Below are 27,315 nucleotides of genomic sequence, written 5' to 3' on the forward strand. Positions count from 1 at the left end.
AGTACATAATGCTTTCAGTGGGTTCTTATGTTTATTTAAGTAAAGGGTGTGTGCCTCTAGTGCACAGACGTCCAGGGGATGTTAGAGGGGCAGGGGCCCAAATTCATAAAAGGTGATTTTTGCAAATAATTAAATAAATATATGCCTGCAATGACTACTTTTGCAAAACTGTCAAAGGGATATCAAAATTTATGTTTTTAAAACAAACCTATGACTGAGGTTGGTTCAAACACTTCTAAATGACAGTTAATTAATTATACATGCAAAGAAATGTGTATGTGTGTATTTCATTAAATTCTCACATGTTAACCAGACCGACTCTTACCTGCTGTTGCCCTCTGACTGAAATCCTCACTTGCAGAAACTCAGCTCAATACTGCTGACAAAGATGCACTTCCTGTGGCTGCATGGCGGCCTCTCTCGCCTCCACATTGGTCTCTTACCACCTCTCCGTAGAAGGCATAATTGCTTCAGAAATAACAGGCAATAAGAAGATGCTGATATTGCATGGCTAAGATACTATTACTATGTGCCAACCAATTAGTTTAACATAATGCACATATCCTATAATAATACTGAGGCTTGGAAGAAATCATTTAAGCCACAATTCTAAAAAGCAGCACATAAGTTTTACATATAAGGTGTTTTAGACACTGGTTTATAAAAGATTTTAACAGTCAACATTCCTTCATCCCTCCCTCCGTCCAAAAATACTGAAAAAGTGCTTGAACTTAACTATTTGCCTAAATATATAATGACATTTAGTAAACAGTTAACGTTCAACATTCATGTATATGAAGCTGCATTCACTGTCCTTATACCCATATCCACCTGCTGAGCAAACATAATACATAAAATACCAAGAAAGGAAACATATATGCTTACTGTACATATAATCGTATATTAGGCGTTACTTTCATGTCTGACATTAATAACACAAACACAATGACAACATCATGTTGACTATAAATAATGCAGATTAATTTGACGCTAGAAATTCTGATTAATTTAGTTGACATTGAACGCACCTCACTGGCTTCTCGTTACAGGAGGAAAACGTCCTTAATTCTGTCGTATTTCTTACGTGCATCATATCGTCGTTATCTTATAGCTTGTGGGGGATAAAGATACATACCCTTTTCAAAACATTATGACTAACTTAAACAACTTGGAGAAACGTGTTCCGTCCTTACCCGCTTTGAATGGGATGTGCGATGACAATAGTATTCCCCACCGAAAAGTTCCACGCAACTGAGTTCCGCCAACTACCTCGCGGTAAACTATTAACACTAACATATATCAATATAAATTCTCTTTCAGCTACACTCAGAAACAAGACGAGGTACTGAGTATATTGTTGTGTCATGCTGGATGTAGAGGAAATAACAGGACCTTATTTATTTATTAAAAAACACCCCAGAAAGGGGACACTTCTCTCTAGGAGGCCAAAAGTGCAGGTGCTCAAGCCCCCTTTGAGGTCTGTTTATGCACGTGCCTATACCCTAGTAATGTTCAGCAGATTTCTTGCATCTTAATCTTTTACATATCAGATAACTACATGGGATAGATGTGTGGACAGACAATGGAACAACAATTTTTCTTACCCCAAAACAAACAGACAAAATAGATAGATTTAGGGGAGACCAGGGACAGGGCTGTAACATGGGCCCACATTAGATAGATAGATAGTTAGATAGATAGATAGAAGGACTCATCTGATGAAGATGAATACTGCATTATGTTCCTGTAGAGCTACTACAGCACAAGGGAGGTCTGGCTCCAGTGCTGGTCCTGTAAAACCTGGGCACACAAGGACTGCACAGATGGAGGTGACTTTTACGATTGCCACAACTGTGACTTGGAATGATTTCATCAATGTGGACTACTGAGTGCCCCCACCCCTCTTTGCTGTCCTCAAACTAATCCATTTTGATTTCATGTTTAAACTTTTTTGAGGAGGTGTGTTCTACCCATTAAAAAATTTTAATGGGTAGAATTCTTGCATTATAATTTGATGGCAACCTCTCTTTTTTGTCATGTAGTGTGAAAAAAGGCATTCATTATTTTAAAAAAGAGATGAATAGTCACAATAACGTGAATGATAAATAATCTTTTTCATTTTGAGTATTTGATTGATTAATTATATATATTTTTGGCATGTTACAACCATCCCTGGCATGTGTTACAACTGCCCCTGTGCACTGGGACAGTTGTAACAGTGGAGTGACTGTATTTAAATCAATTTTGCAAGCTATACATATTTCATAAAACCACTTAAATACATTGTTTCAGTTGTTGACACGTTGAAGTTTATAATATAGTAAATGGACTATTCCAGTGTAAATGGTTTTTGATTTATCAGGAAAATCGCAAAAAGTGTTACAACTGTCCCTGGTCTCCCCTACATACAAAATAATTAATGGAATGAAATCAAATTGCTTCTTTTTTTTTTTTAAAGTTAAACTAAGAGCCATGCTAACGGCTCTGTGAGGCTGTACTCTGGCACATCAGTGTCTTGGGCTACATGCTAATGTCAGTCAACATGGTGATGTTAGACAGGTATACCCTTAGTTTGGCACGTTAGCATGCTAACATTTTCTAATTAGCAGTAAACACAAAGTACAGTTCAGGTTGATGTGAATGTCATGAGTTTGCAGGTATATTGCCTCAAAATGTGTTTATAAACGGCATGTAAACAGTTATCCAATACTTGTGGAGGCACTTCACTCAAAACCATGAATATCAACCTGCTGTTGGTGGTAAACAAATAGTCAAAGATCACCAAAGTCAGTAGGATTCATCATCTGGGGACCATGAATGTCTGTGCCAATCTATCAAGTAGATGTTGAGATGTTTCACAGTATAAGTGGAAATTTTGACCTGCGGGTGGCACTAGAGGAAAGTCAGAGGATCAACAAGGTCAGTAGGCTTTATCCTGTCAGGGCCATGAATAGCTATACAAAATTTGTGGCAATCCATCCCTTGAGCCAATGGGAAATTTAGAGAAATAACTTGCAAAAATTCATGTCATATTCTGTAGTTGATGAAATGCTAATTGAAATCTTTTAATTACACAGTAAGCATTGCTCCCTGCTGGCAGTCAGGTGATGATGATGATTCATTTGCTTTTACTTTCATAACTCAGTTTTATATCCCAACTGAGGAGGCTGTTGCAGAACTTTGACCTGCGGACACACTGCTCTTACAAGCATCCTGTTTTTTAATAAGTAGAGTATACGTGTATACCTGCCAAGATACAATTGTCTGTCAGACCTTGCGCTCCACTTTCATTCTGAGTCAATGTTTAGTTTTGAGCTCACACCTCTCTTGACTTCCTCCCTCCCATTCCTCTCTCTCTCTCTCTCTCTCTCTCTCTCTCTCTCTCTCTCACTCACTCAATGCTTGCCTGCCTCCTGAGCAATAGAGCAAAGAAAACAAACCTGTTTGTCTGGCTGCAACCAGGAAACCAATCAAAGAGTGTACCGAGAAGAGAGATAGAGAGAGAGAGAGTGAGAGAGAGAGAGAGAGAGAGAGAGAGAGAGAGAGAGAGAGGTGACATCAAGAAAGAGAGACAAAAGACAAGAAGCAACATTTCAGGCAATGACAGAAAACGTGTTTCCGCTGTGCTGTGAGTAGAAGTCTCATCTCTGGTGACCCTGAAAATGTAGGACTGCTGGAACCTTGGTAAGCAGAGTATTGTGCTAAATAGAGGGAGATTCTGGCTATGAGAAGGGCTAAAAGTGTAGAGTGGGCAGAACTGGAAGAGAAGGGAGTGGGATGGTAAAAGTTGGAACTCTTGAGAGAGGGTTGAGTGTCAGTGTCAAACCCTTTCCTCCTTGTTTTCAGATCAGTCTTTCTCCTGCTTGGCTCCTTGTGTTGTATCGTTGCTGTTGTGGAAATATGTTTGGTTTTTCTTAAATACAGCCATTATATATAACAGCTCTTGTGTTTTTGAATTTTTCTGAAGATCTGACAATGGAGTGAGATGCTACGAATGGACAACTGTGGCTGTTTTGAGAGGAAACGTTCAGCTTTGAGTGCATTTTTTTAAGACACTGTAATTGCACATGCTGTCCATTTTTGGATAATGTAATGCTGTTGGATTATTAATTTATGGATCAAAGATGGATGCTGCCTGAGGAGGTTAGGATGTGTGCTTTTCAGATGAAACTGGGAACACACAATAGCCACTGTAAGGATAACAAATGCCAGCTTAAACACTCAAAAACTTGAGCCAGTAATAGCAGTTTTCTGCTTAGTAACTTTCACACGCATTCAAAAATTTTACTGTCACACCTCAATAGGCGAGGCAGGACCATTATTATCTTTTGACACTCCCCCACACATAGTCACTGACATTTAAGGTAGTCTTTCGTTCACACCAGTTTCAAACACACACCAATGAAATGATGGCGGCAGCAGGTTCAGAAGCCTCCAAGAGTCCAAAATCCAGCTCCCAGCCCCCTACCAGCGGAGACCGGCGGCTGGTGGACAAAGCTCTCAGAAGACTGGATAAGCTCTACGAGTTGTGCACTAACCCTCGGCTGGGCCTGAGGAACAGTCCGCCATACCTTCCAGAGCTGGTCTCTGAGACGACAACGCTGGTCACGCAGGTTTGGGAGCCATACCAAGGCTCCAGGGTGGGCGGCAGCCAGGTGCCCCGGGGAGATGAGGCCAAGTACCTGAGGGTCCATATGAGAAACCTGCTAGATAAGACTGAGAGGGCCATTCTACTGTTTAAAGAGGGGCGGGAGAAGATATTTGAGGAGACATCAAGCTACAGGTAAGAGGGCCTGCATCTGACATCCATGTACACAAGAGAAGCACGTTTTTGAAGTGTTTAATTCCAAAATGCAACACTTGTCATTTGGAAAAAAACTATTGATTGAAATCAAATCCTTCCTTCATTCACACATTAATGATTGAATGAGTCTTTTTTCCTCTGTCCTTATTAACATAACTCATAATAAGTTTTTAAATAGTATCAGTCATTTCACAAGAGTCACGTACTGTCACGTGCATCTTATTCTGGAGTAAGACTATTTTTAAATATAGCGTTGGTTCACCCAAATTACATAAAACATGTTTTTCAGTGACCTCAAATCTTTTTTTGGTTTTATTTGACCTAGTTTCTGGTGAATTTCTGGTGTTTATAGCATTGAAACATTACATTTAAGAAAAATTGAGCAACATGTCTCTCCGGAATAGTGTCCTCATTACAAAAAACAGCTTTTGTAGAGCTTTTCTCACCTGTCTAATGAAAACTGCTCACAGTGATGTCCGAGAATAATCTAGAGTAATAGTGGATACTTTTCTAGTTGCTTTTGAATTTTTTAAATTTTCAATTCAGGCTCATTCAAACAAACAGTTTCAGAGATTAATATTTCAGATACTTACAGAAATAAGTTACAAAATGTGTTTGATTGTCAATCAGGCATTTAAGAATAGGCTTATAATGCGGGTGCCATTTTCTCTCCAACCTTTGATCAATCAGATCATGTTCTCAAACAAAAAACATGACCCTTTTACAGACAGATTACTGTACATAGCCTGACATTCAGTAAGGCAAACTGTGGGGTCAGAGAGAAGCCAAACATCCATCAAATCTGCATCCATGCAGTACCATGGGAATGGGGCTGGTCATAGTCTTTAAAAAAATAGCTACAAGAACCTAAATATTTGCATGACTTAAAACAAAGTCGTAACTTAAGACTTGACAGTTATGTCCGAGGCTTCGACCCCTCCATGAACAGTAAATGAAATGAGCTGAAAGTTTTTAAGCCTATTTACTCTACTAAAATAAAATAACTTCCCCTGTTCCCACAAGTCAAAAATAGACTTCATTGTTCCCTAGAGAGAAAAAAATCTATAAGTTTAGTGTTTGGCTAAAGTGCATATTTTGGGACAGCTAAACAAAGACTAATACACTTTTTTTATTTGGAGTTTGGGCCGCGTCTCCCGCTCCTGTTAGGACTACTAATGATGTGGGTGGAAAAAGAGCCAAACTTACATCTTTGTGATGCTAATGTGGGGAAACGAGGCAAAAAATAAATAAATGACCTCCGTATGTGACCAGTTTGGGAGAGAGCGAGTCGGGCCTAAAACAGACTTTCCCCGGTGTGTGTCTATACAGCTTTATCCACAGGGTCAAGCAAAATCCTTTAGCTTGACTATACCTTCTGCTTTTATTTGATTGTGTCTAACCTGCATGTGGCCTAAATACAGGACTGGATGAGCACGCAGCTACTCTGCTACATTCGCTGCAAATGTATCCAGACTCTATACCAAATACAGGCAAGATAAGATCTGAGGCACAGTCATAAGTAAAGCCTTCACTTTTATAAGGAGCAGCCAACGTTTCAACTGTGTTCATCGGAGCAGAAAGCCTTTATCTGAGATTCGACTCTTCTTTTTTTTTTTTTAAATAACCTTATTCTTTATTTGGATCCCCATCAGCTTCCACAAAGTGGTCACTGGTCACACAACATGAGCAACAATAAAACAAACAACAATTTAAAATCACATTGATCAATAAAACAAGAAAGAGCTGAACAAGCCAAATATAAAGAGAGAAATGTATAGAGAGCTATATCAGAAGATAAGTGAAATGACTCAGAAAAGGTATAAAACTTACAATAACTTCACATCCAGAGACATGAGAGTGGTATCAATGCCCCCCATCCAGCTCTCAGCAATAAAGTGCTAAAATGTGGAACTATTCCACTAAGTTTCTTTTAGATGATTACCTGCTACAGTAAATAAGTAAATAAAGCCGCTGGAGCCGCCCGTCGCTGGAGTGCTATTGGTAAAATTGGTACTATATCGGAGACACAGTTTATGTAATTGCACCATCATAGGATGAAGATTTCTTCTGTCAACTGGAGCTTAGAGTAGTTTTGTTCTGTTGTCCTCTTAAACACAGTAAACACATCTATCTGTCTGGTTTCAGCAAAATCGTAACATGGCGATGTGAGCGCATGTTATCGTTTTAGACAGTTCTGTTATTCGAATGATTGACCTGAATAAACCTTCAAATCAATCATTTGTTTTTACAAGTTGTATATAAAAATGAACAAAATTTAACTCAACTAAATACAGTAACAAATTAACAGTAGATACAGTTCATTGCGCTGAACAATTCAACTAATCATCTTGTTATATTCTTATATTTTGATATAAATGTTGTATCACCCATCCCTGCTTTAAATTTTATTCCTCCAACATCTCATTGCTCTTTACAACAACATACACTCTGTTTTAAAGACATCTGGTTTTATCAAAGATCTTGGCAGAAACTGCAAGTCAGATATTTGAAGATTTATTCTGCCATATCCAAGACTCTGTTAACACAAGAGAACAGATGGCTCTCTCACCGCAGCCATGTCTGCATGGGCAGCCATGTGGCAAATTCACGCAGTGTTATGTGTAATGCGGCTTAGATGTCATGACAAATTGTTTATTTCAGTGTAGATATCCTCTTTTATGTTCATTTGTTCCTCTACAATGTCCTCTTTTTTGCCACTTGATATCCCACAGGCTCAGGCCAGGGAGATGCGTGTACTCAGTATATTTCTATTTACACTGATCAGAGATGATTCTGTTTATAGTAAGAGAGTGAATGTGGTTAAATAATAGTTACCTTTCAATTAGGAGAATTTCAGCTTGGCTATCAAGTGAAGCTGAAAACAGAACTGAGATCCAACTGATGGTGGACGTGACAGAAACAGACAGTGATAAGTTTAACGGCCTCAAAATTACTGTATGTGACACTCGAATGACTTTGTACCTCTCTGACTGGAATGTAAGAGACATAACATGCAAATGTGCAAACTCTGTCAAAAATAGGAGAGCCATGTGTAGAAACAACTGTTATGAGCCAGAGGTCACGCATACATTCATCTGTTAATATGTCAATTTATGTCAATTGCAGATGAAATTTTAACTTATTTTCCATCATTTGTGTGAGTATTCAGATTCTTTACTAAAGTTGCGATGTCACACTGTAAAAATACTCAATTACAAGTGAAAGTTCTGCATTGAAAATGTTACCGAAGTACTGAAGTATTATCAGTAGAGCTGCAAACATTAGTTAATTAATCGATTCGTCGTTCAGCAGACAATATGTTGATTTTGATAATAGATTACAGTAATTCCTTAAGTAACTTTCAAGCAAAAATACTTATAATATTTGTTTTACTGAATATTTTTGGGTTTTGGACTGTTGGTTAAACAAAACAAGATGTTTAATAACATCACCTTGGGCTCTGAAAAAAAATGTGCATTTTTTACTTGTTTTTTTAATGTTTTATCAAACGATAATCGAGAAAATAATTGGCAGATTAATTGATCATAAAAATAATTGTTAATTGCAGCCCAGTAATCATCACAATGTAATTTAATCCTTAAAGGAACAAAAGTAAAACACTCAACGCAGAAAATGGCCTCCGTGAATGTTACGCTATTACACATTATTAGATAATAATTTTTGATGCATTTACATGTAAGTAGAATTTTACTGTTGTAGTTGATGGAGCCGGTAGCAACTACGTTGTACACTGTTGGTTAGTTTAATCTATGATGGCATCATATTCTCACTATATGTTTTGTATGAGAAATTAGTAAGTGAAGTAAGTGATACGAAATAGAAAATACTCAAGCAAAGTACTTCAAATTCGTACTACAATAAATGTACATACATTCCTCTACTGCTTTTCATATAAGAAAACAGTTTGTGCCCTCCCGCCCTCAATAGGTTTAAACTTTTAACATCTTACCATAAGCTACACATTATGTTTAGCATGTAGCTACAGGTTTTGAACCTAAATTTAAATTAAAATGAGTAATTATGGCTTTTTAGCACACAAACTCCGGTAATCTTACTAGAATCTCAGTGGATTTTAGGATGCAAGTTATAAGCTATCGTGTTGCATGTGACAGTCACACAGAGGTGGCTTGAGGTTTCAGGTCTTTAGGTTTTGAAGTAAAAATGGATTATCGCATTGTACTTACTATGTCCGAAAATAGGTGGCTTTCACTTGAGTCTATAAAAGTGATCTGAAGTTACAGCCATTTGACACAGATTGTTGTGTAAAGAATTGACTCCTTCACATCTGAAATTCAATATCCACTGCTCACAGGATCTCTACATTTATTGAGATAAGAGAGTTTTTGAAGTGAACAATATACAAATAAAACTTGTTCAGGTACATCAAGCTGATAAAGCTGAAGAGCGATATGTAGCAATGATATATGACTATATGACAATCACTCAGATAAAGGAGTAATACAATACAATGTCAGTTAGGCAAACAGCCATTTGCCTAAAAACAACATTGCACTGGTGTGTTAATATATAGTTAATACTTTATGTACTCTATATATACTATAAATTTCACCACTATATTTGTCTCAGAGGTAGAAATGTGGCTTACACACTTCCTTCCACCTTGCCCTCCTCTTCTCAACGCCATCACACACCACCACACCTCAACACATCTTTTCCTCATTCAGGTGGAAAGTCTATGAACAACATCCATGCAATCAAATGTCCTTTTATTGAACGCTTGAGCATCTGGACAGAGCTGCAGAAGATTTTCAGAGAGATGTCAGAAATTCTTTGCCATATGTCACTTGACTGTCAAAAAATAGGATGCAATTATAACTGTATTTGTATTATAATAGTGGGATTACTGCAGCTTGTATATAAAGGCATATTGCAGTATTTTTCATCAATTAATGTAACATATACTGGAGTATATACTTGATATTGTTACATTTATGTAAAAATTGATGACAAAAAGACAAAATCATACATTTTTTATTCGTCAGTGTTTTAAATTATACAAATCTGCTGTCAAATAATGTTTGCTGCTGGTGTGCTAGTAGATGAAATTAATGTGGGTGTTGGTGTTCATTCTGGGTGTGAAATCAGCTGTTGTGCAAAGCTGCTTAGTGGACAGACGTGTGAAGAGTTTCTAAAAAAAAAAGTGAACACACATAGTTGAGATATGTGCAAAAAACAATTGTGAAAAAAGTAATAAATTTAAATAAATAAAAGACCCTTGAAAGAGTGTTAGGACTGGTAGAAACTGTCCTGAAGCGGCAGACTGGCCACTGGAACATTTTGTGGTAAGACAAGCATGCAACAGAGAGCATCCTGTTTGCTACTGTAGCTGGACCACCCATTGTGTGTGTGTGAGTGTGTGTGTCTATGGAAAGTATCGGCAGTGCTTTTCCGAATGAAACAAAGTATAGTACAGTATCAAATGTACTATAGCGTTTGTTAATTTTGTTTTATTTTTATTTTACACATTTCGCCCCATTTTCTGCAATTTATTCATAGCAAACCTCCGGTGTATAACACAGTCAGTACTGAGCATGGTGGCCTGGTTGTAAAGTTTTAACACAAATCACCAACAACAGTGACAAACATGAGCTAAAATTATAAAAGAGCAAAGTGTTCATGTTTATTTTTGCAAACACAACTGAAAGTTTGCTGTGCTTCTCATTCTCAGGAGGAATTTGACCAAACTGTCCTTGCTATTCAGTCACATGCTCTGGGAGCTGAAGGCCTTGTTTCCAGGGGGGTTCTTTCAGGGTGACACCTACAGGGTGACTAAAACAGAGGCTGGGGAGTTTTGGAGGCATTCATTTGGCAATAAGTGAGTGTGTGAAATTTTTATGATGCAGAATTTTGTGTGACTTTTTTTTTTATTTTGGTCTGTTTTATGTGTGTCCATGTTAACTATATGTTAATAATGTTTTCTGACAGATGTATTGTGCAGTGGAATAGTTTTAAAGAGCAGCTGCGAAGTGTGCATGCATTTGAGGAAGGGATGGAGTCCATGGCTCTGAAGTCAACCATAGATCTCACCTGTAATGACCACATCTCTGTGTTTGAGTTTGACATTTTCACTAGACTGTTTCAGGTAAGATGATGTTTTCCAGTACAATCAATAAACTGATTGCTTAAATGATTAGTTCAACATTTTGAATAATACACTTATTCGCTCTCTGTCCCAGAGTTAGATAAGAAGATTGATGCCACTCATATCTGCAGGATAAATATGAAGCTAAAGCTAGCTGATATGTAGCATAGCTTAGCATAAAGACTGGAAACAGGGGGAAACTGCTAGCCTGTCTATTAGGGTATAACAAAATCCACCTATTTGCACCCCTAAAAAGTCAATAATTGACACCTTATATCTCTTTTTTTTAATCCATACAACAGCAAAAAAGATTTTACAGGGGGTTATGTGTTAGACTATTTTTTTGGCTTCAAGACTTTCACTGACAGTGAGTCATTGTCTGTCACATAACCTCTATGTAAAACCACACTTGAGTTCTTGCACAAATAACAAACAAGATACAAGGTGATATAAATACACCTTTGCACCTAGCCAAGCTAGCTGTTTCCAGTCTTTATGGTAAATTAAGCTAACTGGCTAATGGCTGTAGCCTCATATTTAGCAAAAAGTGAATATTTCCCAAAATGTTGACCTATTCCTTTAATAATGAAAAATGACGAGCACAAGTTCACATGCAGAATCTCTCCTCCTCTCCCTCTTTTTTTAGCCCTGGAGGTCACTTATTAGAAACTGGAACCAGCTAGCAGTGACCCATCCAGGATATATGGCCTTCCTCACCTACGACCAGGTTGTAGCTCGACTGGAACACTACTTACACAGACCTGGGAGGTGAGGATGAGCACAGCGGCAAATTCTGACTGAAAAACAAAGCTGATCATACTCACAGATATCTTTAAACTAAGCAGCCTGTGTAGAGTTTTTGTTTAGTATTTGAGTTACATCTTATCTACCAATTGATCTGAACCATGGGAAATCTGATCCTTGAAGCATAGAACCACAACGCTTTGAAAGATTTCATCAGGGTCAGAGAGCTTCATTTATTACTTTTTCATCCAATTTGAAGTACCTTTATTTTTTGGGCCTATTTTCCATAGTGCATCAAATTCAAGCTTTCCAGCTTTGCATCTAGTTTTCAAGAAATTTTGTCTTTATGTTAAGTAAGTGTCATACAGTAGATATATGCATACTGTAGTGTCAATATTATCATTTTTTGAGTGACAGAATTTTTTTAGAATTTATAGCACAGATACAGAAAATAAGAAATCAAATATAGACCAAAGCAATGGTAGTGATGAGAGAAACAATGGCACTGTGTGAGCAAAATAGTACTGAAGTGACTTATTGGTGAACTTCAGTGTCTAAATGTATGAATTTATTTCAGTGTTGTTTTTATGTCTGTCCCTCTCAGCTATATCTTCCGTCTAAGCTGTACAAGAATGGGCCAGTGGGCTATTGGCCACGTGACCATTGAAGGTGGCATCATCCAGACCATCCCTCAGAATACACCTCTCTACCAGGCGCTCATTGAGGGCTTCAAGGGGGGCTGGTTAGGACAAACACACACACACATGGGTTTCTCCTGTATTTTACCTTTGTTTGTGTGTTTTCTCTAAGCGCTGTGTGTTTCTATGCCTGCAGCTACCTGTACCCAGATGGCCGTGATGTTAACCCCGACCTGACGAGCTTGAGTGAACCAACCCAGAGGGGCAAAGTCAGAGTTACAGAAGTAAGCGGATGCACTTTATACTTCTTTATCAATTTTACAGTGGACTGCCAGCAGCAGGCTGAAGCTGTACCAAGACAAAGTACAGATCATGTCCTGAGATATTCTCTTATTGTTTTCTGTCTTGTCTCTAACTACCACTACCATTGTAACACCCAACAGGAGCAGTATGAACTTTACTGTGAGATCGGCAGCACCTTCCAGCTGTGTAAAATCTGTGCAGAGAGGGATAAGGACACTCGTATTCAGCCTTGTGGCCATCTCCTGTGCCAACCCTGCCTCAGAGGCTGGCAGGTATGAACCGTCATCCACTCACTCACAGCTTATTCTACAATATATCCACCTTTACTTCTAGCCATATACTAATCTCCAGCCTCCTCATGCTCAATGTTAACACGTAAAACCAAGACAGACTGTTACTGTAACAGTTGTCATGTGTTCAGTGGCATGAAACAGTCAGGGTTGGCTAAGCTAGTTTTATTTTTGCAGGCCACCCTGAAATCAGCGTTTCAATGGTTTGGTTGTTGGTTGAAGCCCCACCATACTGTAACAATGCAGGTTATTTGAATGTGGTTTGGGGTTGATGCCAAAAATATACTCTTTGTTTAACAAAGCATGTGAATAGGACATTAGTTGAGACCACCTTTGCAAATTAGCACTGCTTTCAGCAGTTTTAAAAACTAGATGTTCAAAGTTAATACTTGGTTGAGATATGACAGGAAATACAAATCACAACATTTCTAAAGATATAAGTTTGTATTCATCTTGAGGATGCAAAACAGGAACAACTTATGACATATCCACAAGGTCAGAAAGTGAGAAAAATGTGAAACACAATTTAAGTCAGATGCCTTACAGACTACTACTACCTTTTTGCATTGCTTATTTATTCATTTTAGACCAAGAAACTTAAATTTCTCTGAATCTTCACCCTCAACATTGTCTTGAAATGTAGAATTGTTGAAAACTTACTGTAGCTGAAAGAGAAAACAGTGCAAAAACCACTTGAAAGTACTATGAACTAATGCTGAATTAATCAATCAACTAGGCTTACAGAAATACATAACATGAGACTCTAGTCATCTATGCATTACATTTCCCCACATCTGTTTTTACAGTGAAGTCAGATTGCATCACTCAGCCTTGTTGAAGTGACACATTTCTAGAAGGTACATACATACATATAAGCGTCCAGTTCCGCAGAAGGAGTTGTGGACTCCACTCTAACATCCTCTGAAAGCAATTCTGTGCATGAGCATGTACTGTAGTTTGATAGCTTGCTGGAATCAGAACTTTGGTTCAATGGCTCAAAAACCAACAGGCTGTGAAATTATCCCTTAACCTTTTTTTAAAATAAACAATTCTGTCTTTATTCATCAGAAATGACAAATACTTATGAAAAAATAGTGGATGGTGGCAGCATACAGTTTTTTGGATTCATTCTAATACTTAAAGGTAATTGATGCATAAATGAAACGTGTTTTTTGATTTGCGGCACCAATAAATACAGAAATAACTAATTTGTTATGGTAATTTTTACTCAGAGAAGTAATAGAATAGCTGTAAAACAATACAGAGTGAAACAAAACACTGAGCATGACTCATTTTAGTGAAAATGACCCTGTCATTGCTGGTGAAATGTCACACCTGGCCAGTCTTTAATTATTAGACAGCTCAACAGACATGACCTCTACCTTCTCATTTCTCTGTACAATGTCATAACCTTCATTGTTGACAACCTCATGAGCCAAATCAGTCCTGTCGTGCAAAGTGCTACTATGTGTACTGTATGCTGTCAGAACCTAATTATCCCTTAATATTAATGACAAACAGCCAAGACATGTCCAGTCACGACGAAATGTTGTCAGTATGCACACCGACGAGTGTAACATCACAAATGGGGGAATATAATAGAACTTTTAGTCTGATCATACCTATGCATAAGACAAGACAGAGGAAGGACAATGAATTTCAGACAGTTTCTAAATGAGTTTTCGAAACCAAGAGTGACATTGTAGACATTCAGTCAAAATTAAAGCTGCTGCTGGTAAAATAAAGCTTTACAGAAAGCTGCCACTTATTTCAGTCGGACAGGCAGTAGCCTGCCATGTATTTTGGAGGGGTTTAAGTCTTTGCAGAGATGCACAACAGCATGTCCTGACATTTGGCTTTGGACTTCCTGTGTGAGCTCATGCTCACATCCTCCTCTAACTGTATCAGTCACACACACTTTGAGAGAGAGTGACTGAGAGGCAGACATGCAAAAAAAAAAAAGCTTTGTGGACGTCAGACCACAATGGAAAAGTTGTACTTTAGTCAACGCTGTCAAGTTACTCTTCTTCAGCAGCAAGTTTACATACAATCAGTGCAAAGAAAATAGCAAGCAGTTAAACTTTGAAGAAACTAAATCACAATTTCAAAGGACTCGCACACACATTTACAGCTGAATACCAAATAGCTGCATGTGTCAGCTCGAATAAAAGTCCGTCCGTCACCGTTTATCACATGATTGTCAAAGTGGTGTGAGGCAAGTTATAGTGTTTGAAAGATGTCAAAAAATAGCTGTCCAAATTTCGGCTATAAACAAACTGAAAAACAGTTGCAAAAAATAAAAAAGTTAATAATGTAGGTTGGGGAGCAATTTGAAAAATCATGACCGCAACACACAAACAAACAGCATCTGTAAAGATCAGTTGTCACAGAAAATGCATTCAGTGAGAGTCACAAAACCTCAAGATACACAAAGCCAGGGTGCTCGTGCAATGAAAGAAAAAGCAAATTGTTACAACGATTCACCTTCATCTACAGTACAACTCAGTTTTCATTTGTGGAAAACCACAATCTACAATGTCTGTTGAACATGGTATTTTCCACCTCCTTCATCTTTCGAAAAACTGGTGTCTTTTTTCTTTGAAGTCCAACATGTTCCACTACATACAGTTTAAAAGACAGTAAGCTGCTCTCAAGGCAAAATGTGAAACTACGCCTTAAAAGGGCCTTTACATTCATGTATTGCTTAGTGTTTCCATTGCTCTATCTGTAACCTGTCACTGATAACTATCTAGCAGAAGTCAGCTGGCTACACCTGCCCATACTGTCGCTGCGACATCAGAGGAACGGAGTCCATCCTCATCCAGCCCTACGTTCCAGGCAACAGCCAATGGGAGGAGGAAGAGGTGGACGAGACCGAGGAAGAAGAGGACCATGAGGACATTGAGGTTGTGGTAAAGGAAATGGCTGCCCTGAGGAAGGTGAGTGAATATATTTCTGTGTGTACCTTTTTTTTTTAGGGATGGCGGTGTCAGTCAGTCAACTACTTTGGTCCAGATGGAAATATCACAACAACTATTGAATGAATTGACATGAAAAAGACTTTGGTGATCTGCTTATTCAGTGAAATATTTCAATTGGTGTTGAGTAAAATGTCTCAACATTTACTGGATGGATTGCCATTAAATTTTGCACATACACTCATGTCCTCCTCAGGACACCTCCTGCTTCAAAAAAACATTGTCAGTGTAGAGAGAAACTAGAGAAACTTTCAACAGATGAATGTGGAAACAGCCAATAGTGTCAAACTCTGCACATAAATCATTCTGCACAGTGAAGGGACAAGAAGTAAAACACATTTTTGACTGGAGGGAGCTCTACGTTTTAATCATTAAGGTTAAATTTCCAATTTTCCCAAAAATTTCAATTTATCCAGTACTTTGGTTTATGACTTAATACCTGCAAAACTAATGACATTCCCATCAGCCTCAGTACAACCTCACAGAGCCGCTAACATGGCTGTAGACTGGTGCAACCCTTTCAGTCTAAAAATACACACTTAGTTTAGTGATTTAACAGGAATCACTTAACATCTGGGCACCTCGTTTACAACATGCATGCCCATCCCTCTTTCTAGTCGTCTCCTGTCACTTTCAAGTAATGCTCTCCAATGAAGACAAAATCTTTTTTTTTTTTAAACCCCCACTGGCCACTTTCTTTATTTTCTTTCTCTCTCACACCAACAGTTTTCAAGTTTGGATTACCAGGTTCCCAGCTCCCACCTCAGTGGTCCACCTCTGCCCCCTAAAAACACCATGACCCCACGCGGTCCATCTCCCTCCAACCGATCCAAGACATCAGAATCCAAGACACCAGCAAAAAACTCCAGGTCCCATCCCGTAAGTCGAGCTATTTGCATATTGTTGCTGTATTTACTTCTTGGCAGCTTGATGATGTGATGTGTTACTTTGTCTGTTTTTTTTTTTCCAGTCCTCACAGACACTAAAACCTCTGAGGAATGTTAATTCATACACATTATTGCAGAGACTCACCAACTGTAGTGTGAATATGTGTAATAGCTTAAAGCCTGCGACATCCTTGTGACAAGTTTTCTCTGTTCTGCAGGCTCACAGTGGCAATGAAGCACACAGAAGACACAAACAGACAAACAGGAACAGGTTAGACACTGTTTTACAGCAGAGCAGCAAAGGAGACAGATTACTGTTGTTGTCTGCATATATGAGAACCACTGCACCCTGCAAGTGATGCTGTAGTTAGAGTGAATTCTTGATTGTAGTTTTATTTACAGTCACCTGGTATATTCAGGTCCAATTTTATATCAGGGATCCAAGAGAAGACACTTCCACCTAGTTCCTGTAACTTTTTAAGCCTGCGTTAAAAACCCTGAACAACTGTGCAAAGACTATACAGCATATCACAGATTTTGCAGAATATAGTTAACTCCATCTGGGTTTTTTTTTATCATTACTCAACTCAGATAACCGGTTCACAGTCAAATTTGTCCAGATTCTAGTCAAGAGTTTCATAGCTCTGACTGGTCTGAAGCTGAGAAAGGAAGTGAGAGATGTGAGTCCTAAATGTGTTCACCAGCCGACCCTCTTAGTCTTGAGATGTAGTTATTATGGCCAAATTGGGTTGTAGTCAAGATTACTGAAAATATTCTCTGCTGATTGCAAGCAGTGTTTCTATGTTTTAGTTATTGTTTATTAGATGTTATTGTGTAATTTCCTAATTTGATTAGCATCTTCTGTTTGATGTATCATAATTTCTAGGTGGCAGGAGGAAGAATCACACAGCAGTGAGGAGGACAACGCTCATGGGCTGAGACCGCCTCCGCCACATTCACTCTCCCACAGGTGATTGATAACAAAGACTCCATGGAGACTCACAACAATAAACAATTTTTATCTTACATGTGCACATGGGCAGTGACAACCATCATCAGTAAACACTATCAGGCCACAGACATACAGTGGGACCTTTATATAGTGACTATTGTATGTGGACAACAATACCTGTAGACCAGTTAAGTTGCATATTGTAACATATTACAAGCATTATTATTACTATAGAAGTAGTAGCGTATAATACTATTTTACCTCACATTGCTTCATGTCAATTATCACTATATAACTGTACTATATTATATTATTATAATATATGCCATATCATAGTAGTATTTTTTATTCTATACTGTATATATATTTAAATAGCATGCACTGTAGTTATTATTCATACATACTGTATACCTTTATACTAAATTTATAGTTCTCACGTCATGGCTGCCAGAGTTGCAACACTAGTCTTTTGCACAATATTTTCAAAATTCACTTATATAGTCTAAGGTATTGTAATGTATATATTATATATACCTTCTTTAATATCACATCTCTAATTTCTTTCATCTTTTTTACTTCATAAGTTTACTACTCGGTTGATCATGCTTAGCAGTTGTTTTATTATGAACTCACCTTTGTTTCCATTTTGCATTGTTCTGTTTTAAACAGCACTGAGCACCTGAGTACCACAGAAGCAAGGTTACCTTCTTCTTCTTCCCAGATGGGTGTCGGCTGTAAGTTATGGCTTATACTTTAATCTAGTGTTATACATACAGTATTAAAACTAATGGAATTAGATTCTGTAGCATGTAGAACATGTTAATGTGATTAAATTATTCAGGCTTTAGCCTTAAACCTTTAAATTACTCTACTCTGGCAAATTTACTGCTCATAACTTCATTAGTAACTCACGATATACTCCTGGTCTCATGCCAGAATTTAATTCTATCTGGTGTACCAGACATTTTTGCAGTTGTAGAAGATTAGACATCTTATTAGACTTTGACCTTTTTGTGTGTGGGTGTAGGTGGAGCAAATTGGCTCGGACCCTCCAGCCCAGTCAAACAGAGAAGAAAACATAAGGAGAGAGATGAAAGGAGACCAGGGCCCCGAAAAGAGGAAAGTGGCCTGGGAGAAATGGCGAGAACAATGTCATCCTGACAGAAAAACAACATCTGGAATCTAAAGACTTTTTAAATAAAATTAAAAATACCTGAGGAATTCAGCCTTCAGTGAATGTAAAAATAGTTTTTGGTGTCCTGTAAATGACCCGCTGCACTGCTGACTATGAAATTGAGATGAGTGGGTGGGACTGACAGAAAATTGCCCACTGAGGCCTCCTACTGTTCACTGTTCTACTCTGCCATTATCTCCCCAGTAGGCTCAGTACTGATTCATAGTCTCACACACTTCTTTATACTTAAAACCTTTGCTGAGCCTTCATGCACTAATATAAATCAATGAAAGGCTTGATATTTGAATGGTGGTAAACGGAAATTATGTGGACGAATGAAGGGGGGCTTCATATATCTGGAATGAATATGTGAAACAATAGAAATAGGCTGCCTCATCATTTAACCCACACCTTACAACAATGCTGTCAAAGTTTTGTTAAATGGGTAAATAAAGGTCTATATATGGTACTAAAATCAAACTAATAAACCTGTAACACATACTTGTAGTATTTCATGTGTTGTTTTATCTTTCTCCCATTATGGGCATGAACATATGAACAGACAAATGAAAGGTGAATATATACCAATTGGTTTTATTTTGTGTTCACATTCTGGCACTCATGTGTTGAGTCGCAAAGGATATTAGGCACAAGAGAAAGCCTCAAAGATAGGAGAAGGGGTAGAGTTATATAGGGGTGGAAGGAAAGAGTGGGGCAGAGAGATGAGGGGTCGAAGAAGTGAGGTTATTTCTTCATTAGTTGCTTGCCATGGTGTCTTCAATCCAGGAGAGGTACTGGCACAGTTTGACGTAGACACCGGGGTAGCCGGGGACGGCACATCCCTGTCCCCATGACACCAGGCCTTGGACCTCTCCGTTGCATACCAGGGGGCTGCCGGAGTCACCCTGACAAACACAAAGTGGAATGAGTGTTAGCAGGTAGACCAGTGATTGATTTTAAAACACATACAGAGCTGTGAGTCCAGCTAGTCTAACTTACATTGCATGCATCTCTGCCTCCATCGAGGTATCCAGCACACACCATACGAGGTGAGATCATACCAGGATAGGCGTTATGACAGTCCTGGTCATCGATAATGGGAACATCCAAACACTGCAGACGGAGGGGCAAGTTCACTGTAACAGACAGAACACAGAGAAACCTCTGAGATGTCTCCACTAAATCCAGTAGATACATCATTTTAAAAGATGAGGCTGGCAATATTCTATATTTTTGTAATTGTCTACAATTCACATGAAAACACATCTAAATACTTCCCGACTTCCCCAGCTTATCCTTGGCTCTCAGCCTCAAGCCCAGTCATTCCTATTTAGGATGTAAATCTTTTAAAAAAGGGTCACAAACTTTTTTTTTTTTAAAGGGTGAATGTAACAGCTGTGTATTTGTTGTGGGATTATTATTATTATTTATTATTTTCAGCTGTGGATTTGGCACACTGGTGAGTATTTACAGCAGCAAGACAGTGTACAGTGGATTTGCTCAAAATAGACCACAGTGCCCGTGTTCATTGGAATGAGATCGATATCACCCAGTGTGACAGTGTGGCTCAGTGATGTGTTATTAATCGTTTTTCTACAACAATGGAGGTCTGTGGCACAGAGGAATAAGCTACAGTATACCAGGCTCTGGCTACACAAGACAATACTTGTTAGTAGGATAAATTTATTATAGTTTTTTTGTTTGTTTGTTTTTTCATTAGATTTTTTTGACAAGGAGGAAAATATTGAATATCACCAGATTTATATTTACAGCTGCTTTGTGCAGAATTTGAAAATGTCTAACTTAGATGCCCTCAAGCATGAGCCTTAAAAGAAGACATCCCCTACTCATCCCTTCCCGCCCAATTTCCCCAACTGGGGGACTCTGATATGAATGAATTGAAAGCAACATGCACTGGTTTCATCAGGATTGTCTCATTTTTCCAAAAACAAAAAAACATGCCATCAGAATGATTTTAAAGGTGCTATAAGTGTATATGGCTTTAAGTATGTATGTTTCCATGCACATTCAGTTCTTTGCACATTCCACCTGAAAATGTTTATAAAATAAAATTATTAAATCTCTATTATCAACCTACCCTCTCCATCCATGGCAGTGTTACCCCAACCAGACACAGAGCATTGAAGCCCAGGCATTGGGCACTCTTTGGGCAATGGGATAGGCGCAACTGCCTCTGTCACCTGCACAGGGTGGAACAGCTTGATCAGCATGATGTCGAAATCCAGAGTCTGGTAGTCGTAACTGCATACAGAGAAATGTGATATCAGCTTGGGATTTGAGCTGTTTCTTGGCACTGAATGAATAAATCAGTTGATCATTAATTTGTGCAAAGTGAGGAAGATTTTCATACAGGATTTTTCTTTTTTTTTTTCACTCACCTAGGGTGCCAGATGATGTTGTCGGTCTTGGCGAGCTGTTCAGTACCCTCAAACCTGCGTACATCATGTTCTCCCAGCATGATCTGCATGGCATAGGGACTGAAAGAGGAGGTGGAATATACTTGAAAAATGCGGAAGTAGAAAAAGCCTGATGCTTTCACTAAAATTAGTTCTTATAACTCTACATCAGTCTTAATATTGCAACAACTACACTACTTTTACTTTTAGATTTAGTAGATGTCTTCTGCATTAGTCTTCTGCCTACAGATGTTTGCAATTGTTTTTATCTAAGGGAAATAATATCATACAAATCAAGCAAGACAAATGGTTAAAAATAGAAAGAACTTTGCAGAAAAAGAGAAAATTTCTGTAATATTTAAGGGCAGTCTTTGCACCATCCATGTGTACTTACTTGTACCAACAGTGTGCAACAGAGAGCACCCAGCGGTCGTTGATGAGCACCCCACCACAGAAGTGGTAGCCATAGTTAAGGGAGGCCATGTATGGACGAGAGTGAGGCTGACACTCCTGTCCACCAATGATCCTGCCATCCTCACGGGGAACTGCCGCTGTTACACACACACACACACACATTGAGAGAGATAGAGGGATTTGTGCTTCAGTTATTAACCACAGCTTTCCTTCACATATTTTAAATTGTTGACATTAAAGTATACATGTACAGTACCAGTCAAAAGTTTGGACACACCCTCCCATTCACTTGAATGAGAAAGTGGGTCCAAACATTTGACTGGCACTGTATGCATCCATGTGCATGAGTGTATTTCTGTGTCTTTACCAGCAGCTCCAATCAACAGCAGCAGAGCGAGAAGTCTCATGGTGTCTAGTGAATGATCAGAAGATACCTGAACACACACCGGCTCACATTTATATCCTACCAGCCCGCTGTGCTCAGCCCGTCCCCCCCCCTCCCCGCTGTTCCCTCTGTCTGTTGACCCCATCTGTGTCTTCACACTGTGTTCTTACCTCACGGCGCTAAGTGTCCACCCAAATCCACTCTCTTATCGCACTCCTATTTTCATGTTTGCCCACATCTGCCACATCATATCACACCCTCTGTGGTTATATCGTCTGTGTACCCAATTTATGAATGTGTCCCAAGGTCTCCACACATTTAACACCTGTTTATGATTCTCATGGGTCACTCATTATTAGCAGGCTACAATATACAAAAAAACAGGATTTTGGGTTACAGCAATAAATTGTTGTTTGTTAAACTTGGGACTTTACTGCCAAACATTGTATGAGTCATAGTTTTGGTTAAAGAATTTTTTAAAAAGGTAAATAAATGTGTTGATTTACACTTGCCCTTTTAGTTGTCCTTGAATAAAAGCCAAGAGACGTGAGAAAAAACTCATCTGTGGTCTCGGAGCAGAAAATGAACCCTCTTCCTACCAACATATTTAACAAACAAGGACTACCGACTGTGGTCCCCGGGGATCCTGAGAATAAACTACTGTAAGAAACAACCATCATAGCAAAATGTTAACTTATTCCTTCTCAAAACATTATTAGTTGTGTAATTAATGTCATCTGAATACAACAGATAACAGATTGCTATTATTTTAGGAAAGTTACAGTTAATTTGTATAATGTGTAAAATGAAAATATATACTCTTCTTTAATACAAATTGCATCTTTTATCCCAAGTACAGTTTTTCTACAAAGCGTTCAAAATGACAGAGTGACTCCACCCCCACCACCCCTGACTGTGTGTGATACTTTAAATCAGGACCCATGCCAAACATTAACTCAATAAATGATTTTATACACTCTCTATATTCTGTGTTTTATCTTTGTTTTTATTTTGTTTATTTTCATTTAATTCTATTTATTTTATTTTATAATGTGTTCTATTTTCACTTTATTTTGTTATATCAAAATATTTTATTTTCCCCTCTTATGTACATTTACATGTTTTATGTTCATTTTATGCTATTTTTGTCTTTCTTGATGTGAAGCACTTCGTGCATGTAATTTATTTTGCTGTAAAGCACTTTGAGCTGCATTCTTTTTGTATGAAGGGTGCTATACAAATATTATTATTATTATTATTATTATTATTAATAATAATAATAATAATAATAATAATAATAATAATAATAATAATAATAATAATAATAATAATAATAATAATAATAATTGGGTGCTTTTGACTACACTACATTGGTGTTTTTAAAAAGCACTAACTAAAACAGAAACAGAAAACAATGATATGAAGTATTATTATTAGTTATGCAATTAATGTCATCTGATAAAAAAACAGATTATTATTATTTTAGGAAAGTTACAGTTAATTGTATAATGTGTAATATGAAAATATATACTTTCCTTTAATACAATCCCCCCCCCACACCACTAGCACTAACTACAACAGAAACAGAAAACAATGATATGAAGTCATTAGGAACAAACTGATTGACAAAGTCATGAAAAATTAGAATGATAGAATCAAACACCTGTGAGATATGACAAAAAGTACACCTCTGGGGTCTGCGGGTACCCCAGTCAATAGGATTAAGGTTAAAATAACATGTTGTGAGTCCCTTTTGGGTGTCAGACAGCAATCAATAGACTTCAAGCTTTAATAAGTGCAGTTGATTCAATTCTATTATAATCTACCAGTATGTAATAATAAAGTGTGTCTAGTTACAATAATTTGTTGTGTCTGGTAAAAAGTTGAGTTATACATGTGTCACCAGTAAAAACAGTTGACATATTTGTTTTGGTGATAGAAAAAATACCAAATGCTGCTAAAAAAAAACAGGCTGAAGAGAACACTATCCGAGGACAAAATATGTTAGATGTTTGCCTGGGTCCAGACCTTTGAATCCAAAACAGAGAGTCAAGAGTTCACATTTCTGTCTAATATCAGGCAAGTTAGATGTGGCTCACTCATTAACTGAGGGGATGAACGTGGCACATAAGGAGATAAGGTTATTTTTCAGGGCAGGGATTGGGGGCAGGAGGAGTGGAATGGAGATCCGGGGGTGGGTAGGAAGAATTGGGTGGAGGTTTGAAGTTATGGAGGGGGAAGGAGGAGGGGGGGTGCATGGAGGGGCACAGAGGAGTTGAGGTATAAATGCAGTGAGCGACAGATCATTTACGTCCAGTCTGGTCATAGGAAGCTGCAAGATGATTGGCCTGATCGTGCTCACACTCTTGGGTGCTGCAGGTAAAGCACATCTGCAGTATGTACAAAGGTTTTAAGGTAAAAAAAAAAAAGAATTGTAACTATGATAAGCAGCATTTTCTTTCACCTTTACATCACAGTGGCAGCCCCTTCGGATGACAGGATTGTGGGTGGCTACGATTGTCCAGCTCACTCTCAACCCTGGCAGGTGTCCCTGAACCTCGGCTACCACTTCTGTGGTGGCTCCCTCATTAACGACCAGTGGATCGCCTCTGCTGCCCATTGCTGGCAAAAGTTTGTATTACATTACTGTATTTAAACATTTCTCTCTGAACTGTATCATTTGAAGAATCATCATGATTTTGTTCTTTCTCCCTTTTTCAGCCCCTATTCACAGATTGCCATCCTGGGTGACAACCACATCTGGATCCATGAGGGCACGGAGCAGTACATGTCTGTAGATGCCATCTACTGGCATCAGAGTTACGACTACCAGACCCTGGACTACGACATCATGCTGATGAAGCTGGCGCACCCTGTCACCGTGAACGAGTACGTCAGTCCTGTGTCCCTGCCCACAGCCTGCCCAGCACCTGGGACCATGTGCACTGTATCTGGATGGGGAAACATCTACTCTGATTCAGGTGAGGTGCACCTGATCTTGACATAGAAAACTTGACAAATATTTTTCTCATGATAATAGAATATATATTCTGTTGTGATCCTCTATCATTGACAAAAGATGTTTTCATCACCTGAGGAAACAAAACATGATAAATTATTACACTCATGGCCTTCCATACATTTGAACACCTTTTTACAAAAGCCTTCAATAAGACATTGAGTACTGAAGTAGGCTACATTAAACTCTTGACTGCTGTCATGGTCTAAGACAAGGTTTCCCTCTGTGTTTAAAGCTAAGGTCGATCATCTGACCACTACTAACACAGAAATGATCACAGTTTTGTGAAATAAATCATTAACCTTTAGGAGGAAAAGCGTACAGGCACTATTTCACACTACAAATGCCAAGGTGGCTTGGCTTGCCACCAACGATAAAAGATTTTCCTGGCCGGAAAGAAACTGAAAAACTGAAATGTATTTTATTCTTGGAGTCAAAACCCTGAATATGTATGGAGATTTTTAAAGGTTAAGACTAAATATACAAATACATAACTAATTATATAACTAAATGCTTTAACAAATGAATAAATATATAATTATATACCAAAATGCTTAAATAAATGAATAAATAAGTAATTATATAATTTACTGCTTAATTGTCACCATAAATAAATAAATCGCAAATGAGATACTAAATATGTTAATGTTTAATTTATTTGTGTATTTATCTTGTATTTATTCATTTATATATATTTACACATTACACGTCTATTTATTTATTCATATATTATTTTTTTATTGATTTATTCATTTGTTCACATTTATTTTTCTATTTATAATTTGATTTATTTATTTATATATATACTTTCATTTATTCATGGTGTAATTTATATAATTTAATGCTTAAATAAATTAATAAATAAATAATTAAATAACTTAATGCTTAATTTTTACCATAAATAAATAAATCACAAATTAAATGAGACATTAAATATTGCTAATATTAATTATATGTTATTAATATATTCATAATTTATTTATTTATTTATTTATTTATTTATTTATTTATTTACTTATTCATTTATTCACATTTATCCATCAAAAGTCAAGGGGCGGACTCTGACCTGCGATTAGTGGTTGAACTTGAATCTATTGCTTTCGTCTAATTCAAGATGGCAGCACCCGATGCAGATTTTAAAGAAATTTTGTGTCCTACAGTGGTAGATATATTGGCTGTAGTCAAGCAAGCATTAAATTATATAATTTTTATTTTATTCATTTATTTAAGCATTGAATTATATAGTTATTCATATATTTATATATTTAGTTTTGGCCCTTTCAACCCTCCACACATATATAAGGTTTCAGTAGAAACTACAAACATTTATACAGCATCTTTGCATTCCAGTCTTTGTTCAAAAAGCCTGAAAATGTGCTTTAATGTTTTTTGTAACTTGTACCAAGTGATTAGTCCACTACATATTGTCAGGTAAAATCCTCCAACTGTGATGAATTTCAGCTAACTTCTTGTGAAAGCTTAAGGGTGTGTTTGATGGATCAAACAGACTTTTAAATCCCAATTAAAACCAGTACTACACCAATTTAATGATAATTATAGCAGCCAAGCTAAAAGCTAATAGCTGTTCTGTTCTTAGCTCCATAAAAGTTGACACAGAGGTCTAATATTTTGTGGTGATGCTGCTCACTTAAATTAAAAATTCTGACCCGCTTATCTGTTTTTTTGTTGTTTTTTTCTTTGTCTTTTTTTCTTATCTGCAGTGTTCAACCCATTTTACCTCCAGTGTTTGGAAGTCCCCATTCTGTCCCATGAGCAGTGTGACACCGCCTACCCTGCCATGATCACTGACCACATGGTGTGTGCCGGATACCTGGAGGGAGGCAAGGATGCTTGTCAGGTATTTTCACTCAATTACAAAACACATGAGATAAGGCTGGATGGTCTGTGAACATGTAATAAATGGAAACCTTCTCTCTTCTCTTCCTCCTCTTCCTCTACCTCTCCCCTGCTCAGGGTGACTCCGGTGGTCCTCTGGTGTGTAACGGGGAGCTGCATGGTATTGTCTCTTGGGGCCAGGGCTGCGCTCAGCCCAACTACCCAGGTGTTTACACCAAAGTCTGCTCTCTGCTGCCCTGGATCAATGAGATTCTCTCCACATACAGCTAGACTGTGATCTCCCATCACATACATGAGAGAGTGGAAACCAGAGAGAGAGATTTTAACTG

The 27,315-nt window shown here is 37.9% G+C and overlaps 4 protein-coding genes across 12 annotated transcripts in view; 2 read left to right on the forward strand and 2 right to left on the reverse strand.

Annotated features, from left to right (window-relative positions):
• bcl3 (BCL3 transcription coactivator) overlaps positions 1 to 1,275 on the reverse strand; it is a 21,298-nt gene extending 20,023 nt beyond the window's left edge. For 3 of the 5 annotated variants that reach the window (XM_042424187.1, XM_042424188.1, XM_042424190.1), the window contains exons 1-2: positions 1,029 to 1,187; positions 326 to 468 (exon numbers count right to left, since the gene is read on the reverse strand). The gene's annotated coding sequence lies outside the window, so the exon portion shown is untranslated. The other 2 variants (XM_042424186.1, XM_042424189.1) reach the window with 2 other exon arrangements.
• cblc (Cbl proto-oncogene C, E3 ubiquitin protein ligase) lies at positions 1,219 to 18,919 on the forward strand. 5 transcript variants are annotated; one of them, XM_042424184.1, is made up of 14 exons: positions 1,219 to 1,275; positions 3,968 to 4,783; positions 10,515 to 10,661; positions 10,772 to 10,928; positions 11,575 to 11,696; positions 12,277 to 12,414; positions 12,507 to 12,594; positions 12,754 to 12,885; positions 15,657 to 15,842; positions 16,608 to 16,760; positions 16,987 to 17,039; positions 17,655 to 17,738; positions 18,390 to 18,454; positions 18,748 to 18,919. In XM_042424184.1, exons 2-14 carry the CDS (start codon positions 4,407 to 4,409, stop codon positions 18,879 to 18,881), a joined length of 1,836 nt encoding a protein of 611 aa, XP_042280118.1. In that variant the 5' UTR covers positions 1,219 to 1,275; positions 3,968 to 4,406; the 3' UTR covers positions 18,882 to 18,919. The 5 variants fall into 5 exon arrangements, with proteins under 5 accessions (XP_042280118.1, XP_042280116.1, XP_042280115.1 ...); XM_042424182.1 differs by lacking the exon at positions 1,219 to 1,275 and adding an exon at positions 3,056 to 3,684 and having other exon boundaries at positions 3,847 to 4,783; XM_042424181.1 differs by lacking the exon at positions 1,219 to 1,275 and adding an exon at positions 3,056 to 3,684.
• A 672-nt stretch (positions 18,920 to 19,591) lies between these two features.
• Positions 19,592 to 22,165, reverse strand: LOC121905183 (trypsin-like). Its single transcript, XM_042423228.1, has 6 exons — positions 22,093 to 22,165; positions 21,706 to 21,862; positions 21,294 to 21,392; positions 20,993 to 21,156; positions 19,894 to 20,030; positions 19,592 to 19,799 (listed from the first exon to the last, which is right to left on the reverse strand). The coding sequence occupies exons 1-6, from the start codon at positions 22,130 to 22,132 to the stop codon at positions 19,650 to 19,652; spliced, it is 747 nt and encodes a 248-aa protein (XP_042279162.1). The 5' UTR covers positions 22,133 to 22,165; the 3' UTR covers positions 19,592 to 19,649.
• Positions 22,166 to 24,449: 2,284 nt separating this feature from the next.
• Positions 24,450 to 27,315, forward strand: LOC121905185 (trypsin-2-like). The gene is made up of 5 exons (XM_042423230.1): positions 24,450 to 24,489; positions 24,588 to 24,745; positions 24,845 to 25,091; positions 26,851 to 26,987; positions 27,104 to 27,315. Exons 1-5 carry the CDS (start codon positions 24,450 to 24,452, stop codon positions 27,254 to 27,256), a joined length of 735 nt encoding a protein of 244 aa, XP_042279164.1. The 3' UTR covers positions 27,257 to 27,315.

This window comes from Thunnus maccoyii, chromosome 10, assembly GCF_910596095.1.
Source record: "Thunnus maccoyii chromosome 10, fThuMac1.1, whole genome shotgun sequence".
Lineage (NCBI taxonomy): Eukaryota > Metazoa > Chordata > Actinopteri > Scombriformes > Scombridae > Thunnus > Thunnus maccoyii.

What these genes read in the sequence shown, in the direction of transcription:
- cblc (XM_042424184.1), top strand. Translation starts at nt 4,407, where the DNA reads ATGATGGCGGCAGCAGGTTCAGAAGCCTCCAAGAGTCCAAAATCCAGC. An exon ending in AGGCATTCATTTGGCAATAA is followed by an intron (nt 10,662 to 10,771) that starts GTGAGTGTGTGA and finishes GTTTTCTGACAG; the next exon opens with ATGTATTGTGCAGTGGAATA. An exon ending in GCAAAGTCAGAGTTACAGAA is followed by an intron (nt 12,595 to 12,753) that starts GTAAGCGGATGC and finishes AACACCCAACAG; the next exon opens with GAGCAGTATGAACTTTACTG.
- LOC121905183 (XM_042423228.1), bottom strand. Translation starts at nt 22,132, where the DNA reads ATGAGACTTCTCGCTCTGCTGCTGTTGATTGGAGCTGCTG. An exon ending in GTTGCACACTGTTGGTACAA is followed by an intron (nt 21,393 to 21,705) that starts GTAAGTACACAT and finishes CTCCTCTTTCAG; the next exon opens with TCCCTATGCCATGCAGATCA. An exon ending in GAGGCAGAGATGCATGCAAT is followed by an intron (nt 19,800 to 19,893) that starts GTAAGTTAGACT and finishes TGTGTTTGTCAG; the next exon opens with GGTGACTCCGGCAGCCCCCT.
- LOC121905185 (XM_042423230.1), top strand. Translation starts at nt 24,450, where the DNA reads ATGATTGGCCTGATCGTGCTCACACTCTTGGGTGCTGCAG. An exon ending in CACACTCTTGGGTGCTGCAG is followed by an intron (nt 24,490 to 24,587) that starts GTAAAGCACATC and finishes TTTACATCACAG; the next exon opens with TGGCAGCCCCTTCGGATGAC. An exon ending in AAACATCTACTCTGATTCAG is followed by an intron (nt 25,092 to 26,850) that starts GTGAGGTGCACC and finishes TCTTATCTGCAG; the next exon opens with TGTTCAACCCATTTTACCTC.